This window comes from Oncorhynchus gorbuscha, linkage group LG23 (genome assembly GCF_021184085.1).
Source record: "Oncorhynchus gorbuscha isolate QuinsamMale2020 ecotype Even-year linkage group LG23, OgorEven_v1.0, whole genome shotgun sequence".
Lineage (NCBI taxonomy): Eukaryota > Metazoa > Chordata > Actinopteri > Salmoniformes > Salmonidae > Oncorhynchus > Oncorhynchus gorbuscha.
In genome coordinates, this window is record NC_060195.1 from 30,953,901 (window position 1) to 30,973,822 (window position 19,922).

Sequence of the window (19,922 nt, forward strand, 5' to 3'; positions counted from 1 at the left end):
CATTTCAAAAGTATGTGGACACCTGCTCGTCGAACATCTCATTCCAACATCATGGGCATTAATATGGAGTTAGTCCACCTTGGCTGCTATAACAGCCTCCACTCTTCTGAGAAGGCTTTCCACTAGATGTTGGAACATTGCTGCAGGGACTTGCTTCCATTCAGCTACAAGAGCATTAGTGAGGTCGGGCACTGATGTTGGGCGATTAGGCCTGGCTCGCAGTCGGCGTTCCAATTCATTGCGAAGGTGTTCAATGGGGTTGAGGTCAGAGCTCTGTGCAGACCAGTCAAGTTCTTCCACACTGATCGACAAATAATTTCTGTAAAGACCGCGCTTTGTGCACAGGGGCATTGTCATGCTGAAACAGGAAAGGTCCTTCCCCAAACTGTTGCCACAAAGTTGGAAGCACATAATCATCTAGAATGTCATTGTATGCTGTAGTGTTAATATTTCCCTTCAGTGTAACTAAGGGGCATAGCCCGAATCATGAAAAACAGCCCCAGACCATTATTCCTCCTCCACCAAACTTTACAGTTGGCACTATGCATTGGGGCAGGTAGCGTTCTCCTGGTATCTGTCAAACTCAAATTTGTCCGTCGGACTGCCAGATGGTGAAGTGTTATTGATCGCTTCAGTCCAATGGCTATGGAAACTCATTTCATGAAGCTCCTGACGAACAGTTCTTGTGCTGACATTGCTTCCAGAGGCAGTTTGGAACTCGGTAGTGAGTGTTGCAACCGAGAACATATGATTTGTATGTGTTACACGCTTCAGCACTTGGCAGTCTCATTTTGTGAGCTTGTGTGGCCTACCACTTACCGTCTGAGCCATTGTTGTTCCTAAACATTTCCACTTCACAATAACATCACTTACAGTTGACCGGGGCAGCTCTGGCAGGGCAGAAATTTACTATGATAGTGTCACGTTGAAAGTCACTGAGCACTTCAGTAAGGCTATTCTACTGCCAATGTTTGTCTATGGAGATTGCATGGGTGCTAAATTTTATTCACCTGTCAGCAATGGGTGTAGCTGAAATAGCCAAATCCACTCATTTGAGGGGGTGTCCACATACTTTTGTATATACAGTGGCAAGTATGTGAACCTTTTGAAATTACCTGCACTTCTGCATAAATTGGTCATAACATTTTATCTGATCTTCATCTAGGTCACAACAAAATACAAACACAGTCTGCTTAAACTAATAACACACAAACAATAATATATTTTCATGTCTTTCTTGAACACACCGTGTAAACATTCACAGTGTAGGGTGGGAAAAGTATGTGAACCCTTGGATTTAATAACTGGCTGACCCTCCTTTGGCAGCAATAACCTCAACCAAACGTTTTCTGTAGTTGAGGATCAAACTTGCACAACAGTCAGGAAGAATTTTGGACCATTCTTCTTTACAAAATTGTTTCAGTTCAGCAATATTCTTGTCTGGTGTGAACTGCTCTCTTGAGGTCATGCTTTCATATCCCACACTTTCACATGCACAAGTCCTAAAAGACAATAATGAGTGTGTGTTGTGGCATTGTAGTTGTTCACCAGGGAAAAGGGATTTCATATCTACTCAGCACTTAGTCACCTATCAACATTCCAATATAGCCCTGCCTTGTGGTTATTTAATTTTGTCAGGAGGGTAAGTGCCTTCATATAATGTCATCAACTTATATAACACTTTCAAAAAATCTCAAAGTGCTTTAAAGCACACAAAAAGAAAAGTGATTTAGAACAACAACATCCTAACAACATCACATCTTAACATCATAACATCATTGCATCATAACATCAAGACATCAAAACATCATAAAATCATGACATCATGACATCATGACATCATAACATCATGACATCATAACATTGTGACATCATAACATCATTGTCACGTTCTGACCATAGTTCTTTTGTGTTTCCCTTGTTTTAGTGTTGGTCAGGACGTGAGCTGGGTGGACATTCTATGTTGTGTGTTTAGTTTGTCCGTTTCTATGTATGGCCTGATATGGTTCTCAATCAGAGGCAGGTGTTAGTCATTGTCTCTGATTGGGAACCATATTTAGGTAGCTTGTTTTGTGTTGGGGTTTGTGGGTGGTTGCTTCCTGTCTTTGTGTTCTCTGCACCAGATAGGACTGTTTTGTGTTGGGGTTTGTGGGTGGTTGTTTCCTGTCTTTGTGTTCTCTGCACCAGATAGGACTGTTTTGTGTTGGGGTTTGTGGGTGGTTGCTTCCTGTCTTTGTGTTCTCTGCACCAGATAGGACTGTTTTGTGTTGGGGTTTGTGGGTGGTTGCTTCCTGTCTTTGTGTTCTCTGCACCAGATAGGACTGTTTTGTGTTGGGGTTTGTGGGTGGTTGCTTCCTGTCTTTGTGTTCTCTGCACCAGATAGGACTGTTTTGTGTTGGGGTTTGTGGGTGGTTGTTTCCTGTCTTTGTGTTCTCTGCACCAGATAGGACTGTTTTGTGTTGGGGTTTGTGGGTGGTTGTTTCCTGTCTTTGTGTTCTCTGCACCAGATAGGACTGTTTTGTGTTGGGGTTTGTGGGTGGTTGTTTCCTGTCTTTGTGTTCTCTGCACCAGATAGGACTGTTTCGGGTTTTGCAACGGTTGTTATTTTGTATTTGTGTAGTTCACGTTATCGTCTTTTATTAAACATGTTGAACACGAACTACGCTGCGTCTTGGTCCTCCTCTCCTTCTCGCTTCTCCTCCTCAGACGAAGAGGAGGAGGAAAATCATGACATCCAGACATCATAACATCAAGCCATCAAGACATCATAACATCCTAAAATCATGACATCATAACATAATGACATAACATCATGACATCCAGACATCATGACATCATGAGATGGACAGTCATTAGAAAGTTCATGGTTTGAGTGGTCATCTGAGGGAAAGGCAGGCAGCATGGTCACATCAAGGTGCCTCGCTGTCTCTGTCTTTTCCGTAACGTTAGCTATATACTATCATTGCTCTTTAAGTAAATGTTAGCTGACCCATATCTGGCCATATCCATCTCTCCCACTGACCCACTCTCAGTGGAGTCTGACCTCAAATAGAGCATATGCTCAGTAGGGACATGCGGTGTGAAATGGATCATTCCTGAGGTGTGAAATATGCGGTTGTCATAGACCAACGGCATAATTTCCTCCTCTCTTTGCTCACTATACTGCTGGGATGGGAGGATCGGCAGAGGGGGCAATGAAACAATTAGATAAAAAGGAGGCTTGCACACAAGCAAAAACACAAACACCCCTACACAAATACACACATACATGAATATTCAGTCTCCTAAATTACACTGGAATTCTGCTGCATGGAAGCACCCCGACTATTCCTCATTATGCAACATGTCCAGAGGGTATGATAACCGAATGCTCTACATTATTAATAACTAGTAAACGGTTGGTAAATAAAGAGACTCTGTCTGTCTGTCTGTCTGTGTCTGTCTTATTAACCAGGAGGGGCAGGGAGAGAGAGGGAGCAAGAAGGTGGGTACCAAGGGAGATTTTTTCTAGGGTGTTGATGTGTGTAGCCTATGTGTGTGTGTGTGTGCTTGTGTGTGTGTGTGTGTGTGTGTGTGCTTGTGTGTGTGTGTGTGCATATGTGTGTGTGTGTGTGCATATGTGCGTGTGTGTGTGCATATGTGCGTGTGTGTGTGCACCTGTGCGTCTTGAAATTAGAGCGTGTCTGGGAGGAGAAGGGGATGAGTAGCCTACTCATGTTTATTTATTTTTTAACAAAAACCCATTGTTTCATACTGTTGAGTGAATGAGCATTTACTCTCTCTGTGTGTGTTAGTGTGTATGTTTCTGCTTGAGTGTGTATGTTAGTGTGTGTGTTAGTGGGTGTGTTAGTGTGTGTGTTAGTGGGTGTGTTAGTGGGTGTGTTAGTGTGTATGTCAGTGTGTGTGTCAGTGGGTGTGTTAGTGTATGTGTTAGTGGGTGAGAGAGTGGGTCTGTGTTAGCACATGAAGGAGGGGTGGGGAGCTCTGTTAGCAGAACAAGGGAGTTTCTCCTCCTCTCCTCCTGCACAGCTCTCTGGTCTCCGTGGTAACCACACCTCACCATGAGGGAGCGGGGGCTGAGGACATGCGCACACACACTCAAACACACACTCAAACACACAGTAACACACACACATGGCTGAAGGCTTATTATTCAAAGGCTGCTGAGAGCATGAATGATAACACAAGTCCTTCTGGATCTCCTCCTGCTTTCTGCACAGCTTCTCCCATTCAGAGATTCCTATCTGCTTCGGTTCATATTCACACTGCCCTGTCATGTCTGAGCAGTGAGTACAAAGCATACTCCCCATGATGTGACACCCAAAGAAACACACACACACACACACACACACACACACACACACACACACACACACACACACACACACACACACACACACACACACACACACACACACACACACACACACACACACACACACACACACACACACACACACACACACACACACACACACACACTGGGTTGCTGCTGGCTTGCTCATGCATTGATATTGTAGCGCAGCAGCATGTTCACTGTGAGAGCTAGCAGCTCCCATCTCCGTCACCACACCCCCACAGAGAGTCTGACCTTCTCACTGGGCCTGCCCAGCTCCCTGCACCCTCACTGGGCCAAGGCTCCAGAGACCTCACCCTATCTGTGGTAACACAGACCATACAGTGACCATATCCCTTTATGAGGACAGATAATGATACAGACACACACCACGTTGTCTATGTATTGCTATGGTAAGCACAGTATAGGGAGCAGCATCTATGCCATACACCTATGTGATGCATCTCTTTAGTACCATGCCTCCCTTATGGACAAGACCAGACAAAGAAAAACCCTTTCTGTAGCACATAGTGACCCGTCTTCCACAACTGTATGCCTCCTCTGTAGGTGCTTCCTGCTGTAAGATCAGTGCGGCAGAGATACAGCCTCCTGTAGGCTTGTGTAACAGACAGACTATTACAGTCAGATTTTCCGGTTCCGGTTGGAGCGAGTGGTCGCATCTGCACTTCGCTCCCGCGGGTAGTATAACTTTTTCATTATATTTCATTATAGCACAACGGTTTGATTTGTCTAATCTTAGCAATTTCTTCTCAGCTAGCTACATAGCCGTCTTTGTATCAAAGATAATTGCGTAATTATCGTATTTCGCCGTCCTAACGTAGTCTTCACTAGCCAGCTAGCAAACGTCCACTGATTAGCTGCACTGGAGAAACTATTACACTCAACTGAACGACTTGATTAGTGTAGTGTTAGCTAGCTACATAGCTGTCTTTGCTGTCTTCGTATCATCGTATCCAAGATAATTGTGTTGTTTAGGTTTAGAGTGTGTAGTCTTAGAGTGATTATCTTAATTTACCGAGGTTAGCTAGCCAGCTATTTGTCGTCCTTAACGTAGGAGACTCTGCTAGCTAGCCAACGCTAGCCAACGTCTTCTGTATAGAACTCAACAACCCGGTCGCATTCACAGGTAGTATCACATTTTCACTTCATTTCATTACAGTACAACGGTTTGATTTGTTTGATCGTAGCTAGCTACATAGCTAGCTACATAGCCGTCTTTGTATCAAAGATAATTGTGTAGTCTAGAGCGATTTTCTAGGTTCGCTAGCCAGCTATTGTCGTTCTTTTAACGCAACGTAACGTAAACAACACTGCTAGCTAGCCAGCTAGCCCCCGAATAGCAACACTGCAGAAACTATTACACTCAACGGAACGACTTGATTAGTGTAGTGTCAACAACGCACCCACTGCCAGCTGGCCTACTTCAGCAGTACTGTATCATTTTAATCATTTTAGTCAATAAGATTCTTGCTACGTAGCTTAACTTTCTGAACATTCGAGACGTGTAGTCCACTTGTCATTCCAATCTCCTTTGCATTAGCGTAGCCTCTTCTGTAGCCTGTCAACTATGTGTCTGTTTATCCCTGTTCTCTCCTCTCTGCACAGACCATACAAACGCTCCACACCGCGTGGCCGCGGCCACCCTACTCTGGTGGTCCCAGCGCGCACGACCCACGTGGAGTTCCAGGTCTCCGGTAGCCTCTGGAACTGCCAATCTGCGGTCAACAAGGCAGAGTTCATCTCAGCCTATGCCTCCCTCCAGTCCCTCGACTTCTTGGCACTGACGGAAACATGGATCACCACAGACAACACTGCTACTCCTACTGCTCTCTCTTCGTCCGCCCACGTGTTTTTATGACATCGCACACCCCTAAATATTTTAAGAGAGCGTCTGGTCAGCGGGGTGGTGGCACCGGGATCCTCATCTCTCCCAAGTGGTCATTCTCTCTTTCTCCCCTTACCCATCTGTCTATCGCCTCCTTTGAATTCCATGCTGTCACAGTTACTAGCCCTTTCAAGCTTAACATCCTTATCATTTATCGCCCTCCAGGTTCCCTCGGAGAGTTCATCAATGAGCTTGATGCCTTGATAAGCTCCTTTCCTGAGGACGGCTCACCTCTCACAGTTCTGGGCGACTTTAACCTCCCCACGTCTACCTTTGACTCTTTCCTCTCTGCCTCCTTCTTTCCACTCCTCTCCTCTTTTGACCTCACCCTCTCACCTTCCCCCCTACTCACAAGGCAGGCAATACGCTCGACCTCATCTTTACTAGATGCTGTTCTTCCACTAACCTCATTGCAACTCCCCTCCAAGTCTCCGACCACTGCCTTGTATCCTTTTCCCTCTCGCTCTCATCCAACACCTCCCACACTGCCCCTACTCGGATGGTATCGCGCCGTCCCAACCTTCGCTCTCTCTCCCCCGCTACTCTCTCCTCTTCCATCCTATCATCTCTTCCCTCCGCTCAAACCTTCTCCCACCTATCTCCTGATTCTGCCTCCTCAACCCTCCTCTCCTCCCTCTCTGCATCCCTTGACTCTCTATGTCCCCTATCCTCCAGGCCGGCTCGGTCCTCCCCTCCCGCTCCGTGGCTCGATGACTCATTGCGAGCTCACAGAACAGGGCTCCGGGCAGCCGAGAGGAAATGGAGGAAAACTCGCCTCCCTGCGGACCTGGCATCCTTTCACTCCCTCCTCTCTACATTTTCCTCCTCTGTCTCTGCTGCTAAAGCCACTTTCTACCACGCTAAATTCCAAGCATCTGCCTCTAACCCTAGGAAGCTCTTTGCCACCTTCTCCTCCCTCCTGAATCCTCCTCCCCCTCCCCCCTCCTCCCTCTCTGCAGATGACTTCGTCAACCATTTTGAAAAGAAGGTCGACGACATCCGATCCTCGTTTGCTAAGTCAAACGACACCGCTGGTTCTGCTCACACTGCCCTACCCTGTGCTCTGACCTCTTTCTCCCCTGTCTCTCCAGATGAAATCTCGCGTCTTGTGACGGCCGGCCGCCCAACAACCTGCCCGCTTGACCCTATCCCCTCCTCTCTTCTCCAGACCATTTCCGGAGACCTTCTCCCTTACCTCACCTCGCTCATCAACTCATCCCTGACCGCTGGCTACGTCCCTTCCGTCTTCAAGAGAGCGAGAGTTGCACCCCTTCTAAAAACCTACACTCGATCCCTCCGATGTCAACAATTACAGACCAGTATCCCTTCTTTCTTTTCTCTCCAAAACTCTTGAACGTGCCGTCCTTGGCCAGCTCTCCCGCTATCTCTCTCTGAATGACCTTCTTGATCCAAATCAGTCAGGTTTCAAGACTAGTCATTCAACTGAGACTGCTCTCCTCTGTATCACGGAGGTGCTCCGCACTGCTAAAGCTAACTCTCTCTCCTCTGCTCTCATCCTTCTAGATCTATCGGCTGCCTTCGATACTGTGAACCATCAGATCCTCCTCTCCACCCTCTCCGAGTTGGGCATCTCCGGCGCGGCCCACGCTTGGATTGCGTCCTACCTGACAGGTCGCTCCTACCAGGTGGCGTGGCGAGAATCTGTCTCCTCACCACGCGCTCTCACCACTGGTGTCCCCCAGGGCTCTGTTCTTGGCCCTCTCCTATTCTCGCTATACACCAAGTCACTTGGCTCTGTCATAACCTCACATGGTCTCTCTTATCATTGCTATGCAGACGACACACAATTAATCTTCTCCTTTCCCCCTTCTGATGACCAGGTGGCGAATCGCATCTCTGCATGTCTGGCAGACGTATCAGTGTGGATGACGGATCACCACCTCAAGCTGAACCTCGGCAAGACGGAGCTGCTCTTCCTCCCGGGGAAGGACTGCCCGTTCCATGATCTCGCCATCACGGTTGACAACTCCATTGTGTCCTCCTCCCAGAGCGCCAAGAACCTTGGCGTGATCCTGGACAACACCCTGTCGTTCTCAACCAACATCAAGGCGGTGGCCCGTTCCTGTAGGTTCATGCTCTACAACATCCGCAGAGTACGACCCTGCCTCACACAGGAAGCGGCGCAGGTCCTAATCCAGGCACTTGTCATCTCCCGTCTGGATTACTGCAACTCGCTGTTGGCTGGGCTCCCTGCCTGTGCCATTAAACCCCTTCAACTCATCCAGAACGCCGCAGCCCGTCTGGTGTTCAACCTTCCCAAGTTCTCTCACGTCACCCCGCTCCTCCGTTCTCTCCACTGGCTTCCAGTTGAAGCTCGCATCCGCTACAAGACCATGGTGCTTGCCTACGGAGCTGTGAGGGGAACGGCACCTCAGTACCTCCAGGCTCTGATCAGGCCCTACACCCAAACAAGGGCACTGCGTTCATCCACCTCTGGCCTGCTCGCCTCCCTACCACTGAGGAAGTACAGCTCCCGCTCAGCCCAGTCAAAACTGTTCGCTGCCCTGGCCCCCCAATGGTGGAACAAACTCCCTCACGACGCCAGGACAGCGGAGTCAATCACCACCTTCCGGAGACACCTGAAACCCCACCTCTTTAAGGAATACCTAGGATAGGATAAGTAATCCCTCCCACCCCCCCCCTTATGTTTTAGATGCACTATTGTAAAGTGACTGTTCCACTGGATGTCATAAGGTGAATGCACCAATTTGTAAGTCGCTCTGGATAAGAGCGTCTGCTAAATGACTTAAATGTAAATGTAAACAGTCCTCTGTAGGCTTGAGGAACAGACAGACTATTACAGTCCTCTGTAGGCTTGTGTAACAGACAGACTATTACAGTCCTCTGTAGGCTTGTGTAACAGACAGACTATTACAGTCCTCTGTAGGCTTGTGTAACAGACAGACTATTACAGTCCTCTGTAGGCTTGAGGAACAGACAGACTATTACAGTCCTCTGTAGGCTTGAGGAACAGACAGACTATTACAGTCCTCTGTAGGCTTGTGTAACAGACAGACTATGCAGGAGTGTGTTATAATAATGCTATCAATAAAACCCCACCCTACTGCAGCATGACGCTAATGACAAAGCTACTGTGGTACAGTGGGAAGGGAGAGGGAGGAGAAAAGGAGGGAGAGAGAGAGGAGGAAGGGAGGGAGAGAGAGAGGAGGAAGGGAGGGAGAGAGCGCAGAGGAAAGCAGGGAGAGAGAGATGAGGAAAGGAGGGAGAGAGAGAAGAGTAAATGAGGGAGAGAGAGCGAGGAGGAAGGGAGGGAGAGAGAGTGAGAGGGGAGGAAGGGGGGATGGAGATAGGAGGAAGGTAGAGAGTGGGAGGCAATTGAGAGAACGAGAGAGAGAAAGGGGGGGTGAATACAGTCAAATGGGAGAGAATCAGAGAGGTGGAGAGAAAACGAGGGAGAGACGGGGAGTGAGGGAGAGACGGGGAGTGAGGGAGAGACGGGGAGTGAGGGAGAGACAGGGAGTGAGGGAGAGAGAGAAAGTGGAAGAGAGCTGAAAGGGAAAGAAAGAAGGAAGAGAGGGATGGAGAAATGAGAGCAGAGAGAAATGTGTAAAGATGGAAAGTCATGCAGAAGAAACCCATAACTTGTGTAACATCACATGGCCAATTGCCTATTCCTTAAATATATTTTCCATAACCTCAAATTATTCAGAGAAAGATTTGAGGAGTTTTTAAACATCATATTCACACACACGATGAATCGCTCCCAGTATTTAATCCAACTAGTACTTAATCATTTATTTCCAAATCTGTGTTCCCCTCGTTCCTGGATAAGTAGGACAGGGGCGGGACCAGAGTCACAGGAAGGAGCTAGATGAAAACCAGGACACAGCAATATGCAGTGCGCACACACACACACACACACACACACACACACACACACACACACACACACACACACACACACACACACACACACACACACACACACACACACACACACACACACACACACACACACACACACACACACACACACACACACACACACACACACACACACACACACACACACACACACACCCGGCGGATATAGATACAGACCGAGTAACCAAACACAACACTCACTTGGAAAACAATGGCAGAATGCCAACAATGATTTGGACTCACATAATTAGCTACTGCACTGTGACAGCAAAATAACTGGATGAAAACTAGCATCTTACCATGACTGAAATCACACTACTGCACTGTGACAGCAAAATAACTGGATGAAAACTAGCATCTTACCATGACTGAAATCACACTACTGCACTGTGACAGCAAAATAACTGGATGAAAACTAGCATCTTACCATGACTGAAATCACACTACTGCACTGTGACAGCAAAATAACTGGATGAAAACTAGCATCTTACCATGGCTGAAATCACACTACTGCACTGTGACAGCAAAATAACTGGATGAAAACTAGCATCTTACCATGGCTGAAATCACACTGTTGTCTACCTTCGTGCCTTCGTGGCTTATGTCAAATTGATAGAAAGACATGAACGTAATGCTACAGCGATCATCTTTCATATCAGAATAACTGTGCATAAGGAAATATGATCTCTTGGAAAAGACCAAGCAAACTATCATTTCTGAAGTCAACAGACGACAGTGTGTTATTGAAGCTGCAGAGCTGAAACTAATTGGAAGTCAGCATGCATGCGAGTGTCTGGGTTACTAGTTTAGTAGTGTCTGGGTTAGTAGTTTAGTATTGTCTGGGTTAATAGTTTAGTAGTGTCTGGGTTACTAGTTTAGTAGTGTCTGGGTTACTAGTTTAGTATTGTCTGGGTTACTAGTTAAGTAGTGTCTGGGTTACTAGTTTAGTATTGTCTGGGTTACTAGTTTAGTAGTGTCTGGGTTACTAGTTTAGTAGTGTCTGGGTTATTAGTTTAGTAGTGTCTGGGTTATTAGTTTAGTAGTGTCTGGGTTACTAGTTTAGTATTGTCTGGGTTATTAGTTTAGTATTGTCTGGGTTACTAGTTTAGTAGTGTCTGGGTTACTAGTTTAGTAGTGTCTGGGTTACTAGTTTAGTATTGTCTGGGTTACTAGTTAAGTAGTGTCTGGGTTACTAGTTTAGTATTGTCTGGGTTACTAGTTTAGTAGTGTCTGGGTTACTAGTTTAGTAGTGTCTGGGTTAATAGTTTAGTAGTGTCTGGGTTAGTAGTTTAGTATTGTCTGGGTTACTAGTTTAGTAGTGTCTGGGTTAGTAGCTTAGTATTGTCTGGGTTACTAGTTTAGTAGTGTCTGGGTTACTAGTTTAGTAGTGTCTGGGTTAATAGTTTAGTAGTGTCTGGGTTAGTAGTTTAGTATTGTCTGGGTTACTAGATTAGTAGTGTCTGGGTTACTAGTTTAGTAGTGTCTGGGTTAATAGTTTAGTAGTGTCTGGGTTAATAGTTTAGTAGTGTCTGGGTTAGTATCTTAGTAGTGTCTGGGTTAGTAGTTTAGTAGTGTCTGGGTTAGTAGTTTAGTAGTGTCTGGGTTACTAGTTTAGTAGTGTCTGGGTTACTAGTTTAGTATTGTCTGGGTTACTAGTTAAGTAGTGTCTGGGTTACTAGTTTAGTAGTGTCTGGGTTACTAGTTTAGTAGTGTCTGGGTTACTAGTTTAGTAGTGTCTGGGTTATTAGTTTAGTAGTGTCTGGGTTATTAGTTTAGTAGTGTCTGGGTTACTAGTTTAGTATTGTCTGGGTTATTAGTTTAGTATTGTCTGGGTTACTAGTTTAGTAGTGTCTGGGTTACTAGTTTAGTAGTGTCTGGGTTACTAGTTTAGTATTGTCTGGGTTACTAGTTAAGTAGTGTCTGGGTTACTAGTTTAGTATTGTCTGGGTTACTAGTTTAGTAGTGTCTGGGTTACTAGTTTAGTAGTGTCTGGGTTAATAGTTTAGTAGTGTCTGGGTTAGTAGTTTAGTATTGTCTGGGTTACTAGTTTAGTAGTGTCTGGGTTAGTAGCTTAGTATTGTCTGGGTTACTAGTTTAGTAGTGTCTGGGTTACTAGTTTAGTAGTGTCTGGGTTAATAGTTTAGTAGTGTCTGGGTTAGTAGTTTAGTATTGTCTGGGTTACTAGATTAGTAGTGTCTGGGTTACTAGTTTAGTAGTGTCTGGGTTAATAGTTTAGTAGTGTCTGGGTTAATAGTTTAGTAGTGTCTGGGTTAGTATCTTAGTAGTGTCTGGGTTAGTAGTTTAGTAGTGTCTGGGTTAGTAGTTTAGTAGTGTCTGGGTTACTAGTTTAGTAGTGTCTGGGTTAGTAGTTTAGTAGTGTCTGGGTTGCTAGTTTAGTAGTGTCTGGGTTAATAGTTTAGTTGTGTCTCGGTTAATAGTTTAGTAGTGTCTGGGTTAGTAGTTTAGTAGTGTCTGGGTTAGTAGTTTAGTAGTGTCAGGGTTAATAGTTTAGTAGTGTCTGGGTTAGTAGTTTAGTTGTGTCTGGGTTAGTAGTTTAGTAGTGTCAGGGTTAATAGTTTAGTAGTGTCTGGATTAGTAGTGTACGAGACAGAGGAATGACCTGTGTTAGAGGAAAACAACCATGCTACCAAAATCAAGGCCATGGTTGGCTGTTGATTGGGTATCCACACAATAAGCATCAGCAATAATAACTCTGATAGGCTGTCCAGACCTCACACGCCTATAAAAAGCTCTTCGATTTGCTCTCAAAGAGTGTCTGGGACACAGGCGGTGTCCGATAGAATCACAGTCCCCTTGGGGCCACCTTCGGAGGGGTAAGAGCCCCACAGCATAACTGCTTCGCTACCTCCCCCCTTTCCCCCACCGTGACACACATGCTCCCCCCCCCTCCCAGTTCCCCTACCCCTCCCTCATCTCCCCATTCTAAAGAGCACTACCATGAATCGAGGACAGGGAGCCCACGAGGACAGAATAGGCATCTATTATGTACAAACACTGTCAGTGACACACTATTACACACGTATAGAGAGAGACTAAGACGACATTTAAACACGTATAATCAGGGATTTTACTATACCGTTAGTTTTCTGGGTTGTGTGTGTGAGAGAGACTGGGGGCGACTTCGGGGATCCTGCCTTAACGTTTCACTTCTCATCTGTATCCAAAACAGAAACACAACAAACATTTGTAGCGCACAAACAATATGATCTGCCACCCCACGTCTGTTGGGCTTGCAGGGAAAAACAGAGAAATGTGTCCGGAATTGCCAAGAATGCAGCCATGCTGCATTCAACTGTACATACTGTGTATAAACTGGGTGTTATTCACAACGCATTTCATCACTGTTACACATGCACATATATGGGTAAAGAGCACACGCACATGTTTATGTGTGAGTGAACAGGATATGGGCCAGAATCCACTACCTCCAGCTAAACAATACAGACGAGAAACACATTAGCAATAGCCATCAATACCTCTCTGAACACGCACTCAGCGTCAGCATAGTACATCACTGAACATTGACACACACACACACACACACACACACACACACACACACACACACACACACACACACACACACACACACACACACACACACACACACACACACACACACACACACACACACACACACACACACACACACACACACACACACACACACACACACAGTGATTGAGTTAGTTCAGCCTTTGACCAGGAGAGGGGGATTTTTCCTTTAGTTCCTTTCTAAACCCTGGCTCTCAACTAGAGATGAGATGATTAGATTCTCCTCACAATACACCCACCTCCACAAAACCACATAGCGCTTGATGAATACACCCAGTCTCACCCGCCCACAAAACCACACATCGCTTAATAAATACACACACACTCTCACCCACCCACAAAACCACACATCGCTTAATAAATACACACACACTCTCACTCACCCACAAAACCACACATCGCTTAATAAATACACACACACTCTCACCCACCCACAAAACCACACATCGCTTAATAAATACACACACACTCTCACCCACCCACAAAACCACACATCGCTTAATAAATACACACACTCTCACTCACCCACAAAACCACACATCACTTAATAAATACACACTCTCAACCACCTCCACAAAACCACATAGCACTTGATGAATACACCCAGTCTCACCCACCCACAAAACCACACATCGCTTAATAAATACACACACTCTCACCCACCTCCACAAACCACATATCGAGTAATAAATACACACACTCTCAACCACCCACAAAACCACACATCGCTTAATAAATACACACACTCTCACCCACCTCCACAAACCACATATCGCTTAATAAATACACACACTCTCAACCACCCACAAAACCACACATCGCTTAATAAATACACACACTCTCACCCACCTCCACAAACCACATATCAATTAATAAATACACACACTCTCACCCACCTCCACAAACCACATATCACGTAATAAATACACACACTCTCAACCACCCACAAAACCACACATCGCTTAATAAATACACACACTCTCACCCACCTCCACAAAACCACATATTGCTTGATAAATACACACTCTCTCACCCACCCACAAAACCACATATCAATTGATAAATACACACACTCTCACCCACCTCCACAAAACCACATATTGCTTGATAAATACACACTCTCTCAACCACCCACAAAACCACATATCAATTGATAAATACACACACTCTCACCCACCTCCACAAACCACATATCAATTGATAAATACACACTCTCTCAACCACCCACAAAACCACATATTGCTTGATAAATACATTGACTCTCAGACACACAGCACATAAACTATATCCGTGGTTCAGGTATTAAATTTGTCTGGGATGCCACCATGCGTGCATCTCTCTCCCCTGCGGAAATGAAAAAGACAAACTCCCATCATGTTCTGAACAAGAGAGACAGAGTACACAGCTGTACAAAACCCAGGCCTCTCGGCCAGATACTAATCTACACAATGACTCGCTGAAGACACGCAGCAAATCTACATTTACACAGAAATCTAAAACACCATGCTTCTTACTGACAGCCTAATCATCCACAGAACGGCTGTGTCACTCTTTCTCAATAGACAGATATATAAGATAGCAGAGCAGCCTTAACGTATTTTTGTAATACTGCCCTCCTTCATACGTATTAGGAGGTATGCAGGCAGTTTACAGTACTGTGTGGGCCGCTAGGACCAGCCTTGGTGTGGGAGGCCTTGACCCACTTCTTCAGATAGGACTGAATAATGCAGAGGCGCTCTGGTCTGCAGAGAGAGAGAGAGAGAGAGAGAGAGAGAGAGAGAGAGAGAGAGAGAGAGAGAGAGAGAGAGAGAGAGAGAGAGAGAGAGAGAGAGAGAGACACTTTGGAAGCAGTTTGAAAGGGTTTCTCAACCTTCTCCACTTTATAAAGTAATAACTCAGCCGTTCCCAAAGCTTCACCTCTCGCTGTAGTTCTTCTTGGAAAACCTTCCACTTTCAACATAAAAATTGAATCACGTACATGGACATCTCCCCAACACATGCATCATATATAGCCTTGCTGTCATGCCAGATGCATGCATTAACCAATGTGGTGTGTGTGTATGCTACATTTAATTGGTGCCCTGTATGTAGGTCACATGTCCAACATACATTACAGTTCTCTAAGGGGGCTAAAAGACCCTAGTCTGATGACTCACACTCAATTCTTCCTCTGCTCTGTCGTTCGCTACATACTTTAGCCTGAGACTGACATAATTTAAGTCATTTGTGGGAACGAGGGGCGCGAGGGGTGTTGTACAAAACAAAGTCATTAGTGATTGGATGATCTCTAACCAATCAGAGTATCAAAGCAAACAAGGATTTTTCAACCCACCGCTTTACCTACGCGTGTTCTGACTCTGACCCAACCCATCGGTTTCTGGACCAATCAGACGGCCCTGAATGTGTTTGCAATAGGTAAAGGGTTGGGGAGGTACTCAGATCCAGACTCATTGAGCAGAAGGACCTAACATCCATGGGCATAGAGTTTGGCCTGAGCAAGGAGTCCGAGTAGCCAGGCAAATAAAACCCTGTTATCCTGGGACGTTATATTTATTTCTGCCATCTGGGTTATTCCACCAATTAGGTGCCTTTTGAATAGTGTAACTGGGTGACATTTTTGAGGGATTTTCCCATATATATATTTCCCCTTTATTTAACCAGGTAGGCCAGTTGAGAACAAGTTCTCATTTACAACTGTGACCTGGCCAAGATAAAGCAAAGCAGTGCAACAAAAACAACAACACAGAGTTACACATAAACAAACGTAGTCAAGAACACAAAAGAAAAGAAAATATACAAATCTATGTACAGTGTGTGCAAATGTAGAAGAGTACGGATGTAAGGCAATAAATAGCCCCTAGATGTGAAAATAATGACAATTTAGCTTTAATACTGGAGTGATAGATGTGCAGATGATGATGTGCAAGTAGAGATCCTGGGGTGGAAAAGAGTAAGTGGATAAGTAATAATATGGGGATGAGGTAGTCGTGTGTGCTATTTACAGATTGGCTGTGTACAGGCTCAGACAGCTGATGCTTAACTTAAGGATTGGGGTTCCATCAACAGGACAGTTGTAAATCATGCAGAGCGTTATGTCAAGATCGCAGATTTGAGATAAACAACAAATGTCGATACATATAAGTGTCTTTTATCGGCTGAAAGCTTAAATTCCAGTATATATGAAGAGGGAGGGGAGACAGTATATATGAAGAGGGAGGGGAGACAGTATATATGAAGAGGGAGGGGAGACATTATATATGAAGAGGGAGTGGAGACAGTATATATGAAGAGGGAGTGGAGACAGTATATATGAAGAGGGAGTGGAGACAGTATATATGAAGTGGGAGGGGAGACAGTATATATGAAGAGGGAGGGGAGACAGTATATATGAAGAGGGAGGGGAGACAGTATATATGACCATATTAGAGATACATATTTCCCTCAGATTACACAGATCCACAAAGAATTCAAAAACAAATCCAATTTTGATAAACTCCCATATCTACTGGGGGAAATTCCACAGTGTACCATCACTGCAGCAAGATTTGTGACCTGTTGCCACAAGAAAAGGACAACCAGTGAAGAACAAACACCATTGTAAATACAACCCATATTTATGCTTATTTATTTTCCCTTGTGTTCTTTAACCATTTGTACATTGTTACAACACTGTATATATATATTGTTTTGAAACTTCTGTATGTGTAATGTTTACTGTTAATTTTTATTGTTTATTTCACTTTTGTATATTATCTACCTCACTTGCTTTGGCAATGTTAACACATGTTTCCCATGCCAATAAAGCCCCTTGACTTTAATTGAATATATGAAAAGAGAGGGGAGCCAGTATATACATTTGAAGTCAGAAGTTTACATACAATTAGGTTAGAGTCATTAAAACTCGTTTTTCAACCATTCCACATATTTCTTGTTAACAAACTATACGTTCATCTGTACAAACAATAATACGCAAGCAAAAACCCCATGGCACCAGGCAGCCGTCACACTGCCCAGGAAGGTGACGCATTCTGTCTCCTAGAGATTAACGTATTTTGGTGAGAAAAGTGCAAATCAATTCCAGAACAACAGCAAAGGACCCTGTGAAGATGCTGGAGGAAACAAGTACAAAAGTATCTTCATCGACATAACCTGAAAGGCCGCTGAGCAAGGAAGAAGCCACTGCTCCAAAACCGCCATAAAAAAGCCAGACTACGGTTTGCAACTGCACATGGAGACAAAGACTGTACTTTTTTGAGAAATGTCCTCTGGTCTGATGAAAAAAATAGAACTGTTTGGCCATAATGACCAACGTTATGTTTGGAGGGAAAAGGGGGATGCTTGCAAGCCGAAGAACACCTTCCCAACCGTGAAGCAAGGCGGTGACAGCATCATGTTGTGGGGGTGCTTTGCTGCAGGAGGGACTGGTGCTCTTCACAAAATAGATGTCTTCATGAGGGAGGAAATTATGTGGATATATTGAAGCAACATCTCAAGACATCAGTCAGGAAGTTAAAGCTTGGTCGCAAATGGGTCTTCCAAATGGACAATGACCCCTAAGCATACTTCCAAAGTTGTGGCAAAATGGCTTAAGGACAAAGTCAAGGTATTGGAGTGGCCATCACAAAGCCCTGACCTCAATCCCATAGACAATTTGTGGGCAGGACTAAAGAAGGGTGTTCGAGCAAGGAGGCCTACAAACCTGACTCAGTTACACCAGCTCTGTCAGGGGGAATGGGCCAAAATTCACCCAACTTATCGTGGGAAGCTTGTGGAAGGCTACCCGAAACATTTGACCCAAGTTAAACAATTTAAAGGCAATGCTACCAAATACTAATTGACCCACTGGGAATGTGATGAAAGAAATAAAAGCTGAAATAAATAATTATCTCTACTTTATTCGGATATTTCACATTCTTTAAATAAAGTGGTGATCCTAACTGACCTAAGACAGTAGGGGTCAGGGGAGACAGTAGATATGAAGGAGGGGAGACAGTAGATATGAGGAAGGAGATGGACACAACAAAGAGTTAGGATGGGAATACACAAGGAGAGAAAGAGTGACAATGCTGTGAGAAAGGCAAAAATAAATATCCCAGAAAGAGAAAAATATAGGAAAAAAAAGAGGCCAAAGAGACAGAATGGAGAGGAGTAGAGTGGAAAGAAGTGGCACAAGTCAACCACTCCTCTGAGACTGACGTTCCCATTTGTTCTTTCCCTCAGCTCTGCTTTTACAAATCCACTTTTCATGGCACCGTTAAGACGTTTCCCGCTAATCGCATTACGCAAAGCAACAAAGTGGAATTATCACTGACACGCGTTTAACGGACGCCCTAATCCTGGAAAACTGGGAATTCTGACAGCACCGGCAGAATGGAAGTCTTCATGGAAGCAGATTTAAACCCGAGCACCAGGAGGAATCGGGAGCATTGTGTGTTTGTAGTGAGAGCTAGACAAGGTCAGAGGAAACGACTCGACCACACAAGGGGCAGAAACACTTGGCTTCAGAACTATGGGACTATGCCAGAGGGCACTGCAAAGGGAGTGTGAATTAGGTAGTTAGAAGTAAACAGGAGATCAACAAAGCAACCGCATGACCACGTTTCTTTCCTCTCTACACCAATCACAGACAGACAGGAAGGGAAACAGAATTACATCACATGTAATGTTTGGGGGGGTTTTACCGTCTGTTTGATTTCCTGGAACAAGGAACACGCAACTCTTATGAGAGTTAAACAATGGTCTCGTTACCCAGTGTGAAAATATGTTAACTGGCCTACTTTATCAGAGTAGCTGATCTAGTATGTAAACCTTCTCTCCTTCATCATATCATTACTGACTATAACACACTGTTGATCTCTGAACTGTCTCTCCTTCATCATATCATTACTGACTATAACACACTGTTGATCTCTGAACCATCTCTCCTTCATCATATCATTACTGACTATAACACACTGTTGATCTCTGAACTGTCTCTCCTTCATCATATCATTACTGACTATAACACACTGTTGATCTCTGAACCATCTCTCCTTCATCATATCATTACTGACTATAACACACTGTTGATCTCTGAACTGTCTCTCCTTCATCATATCATTACTGACTATAACACACTGTTGATCTCTGAACTGTCTCTCCTTCATCATATCATTACTGACTATAACACACTGTTGATCTCTGAACCATCTCTCCTTC

The 19,922-nt window shown here is 44.7% G+C and overlaps 1 protein-coding gene across 4 annotated transcripts in view; it reads right to left on the minus strand.

The window, feature by feature from the left end:
- Positions 1–19,922, minus strand: part of LOC124011672 (protocadherin alpha-C2-like) — a 234,905-nt gene that overhangs the window by 132,619 nt on the left and 82,364 nt on the right. For 3 of the 4 annotated variants that reach the window (XM_046325144.1, XM_046325143.1, XM_046325142.1), the window contains exon 2: positions 13,246–13,323. The exons of the other annotated variant lie outside the window; for it this stretch is intronic. In XM_046325144.1, coding sequence (XP_046181100.1) covers positions 13,246–13,323 — 78 coding nt within the window. The remainder of the gene's footprint in view (positions 1–13,245; positions 13,324–19,922) is intronic. 4 annotated transcript variants of the gene reach the window in all.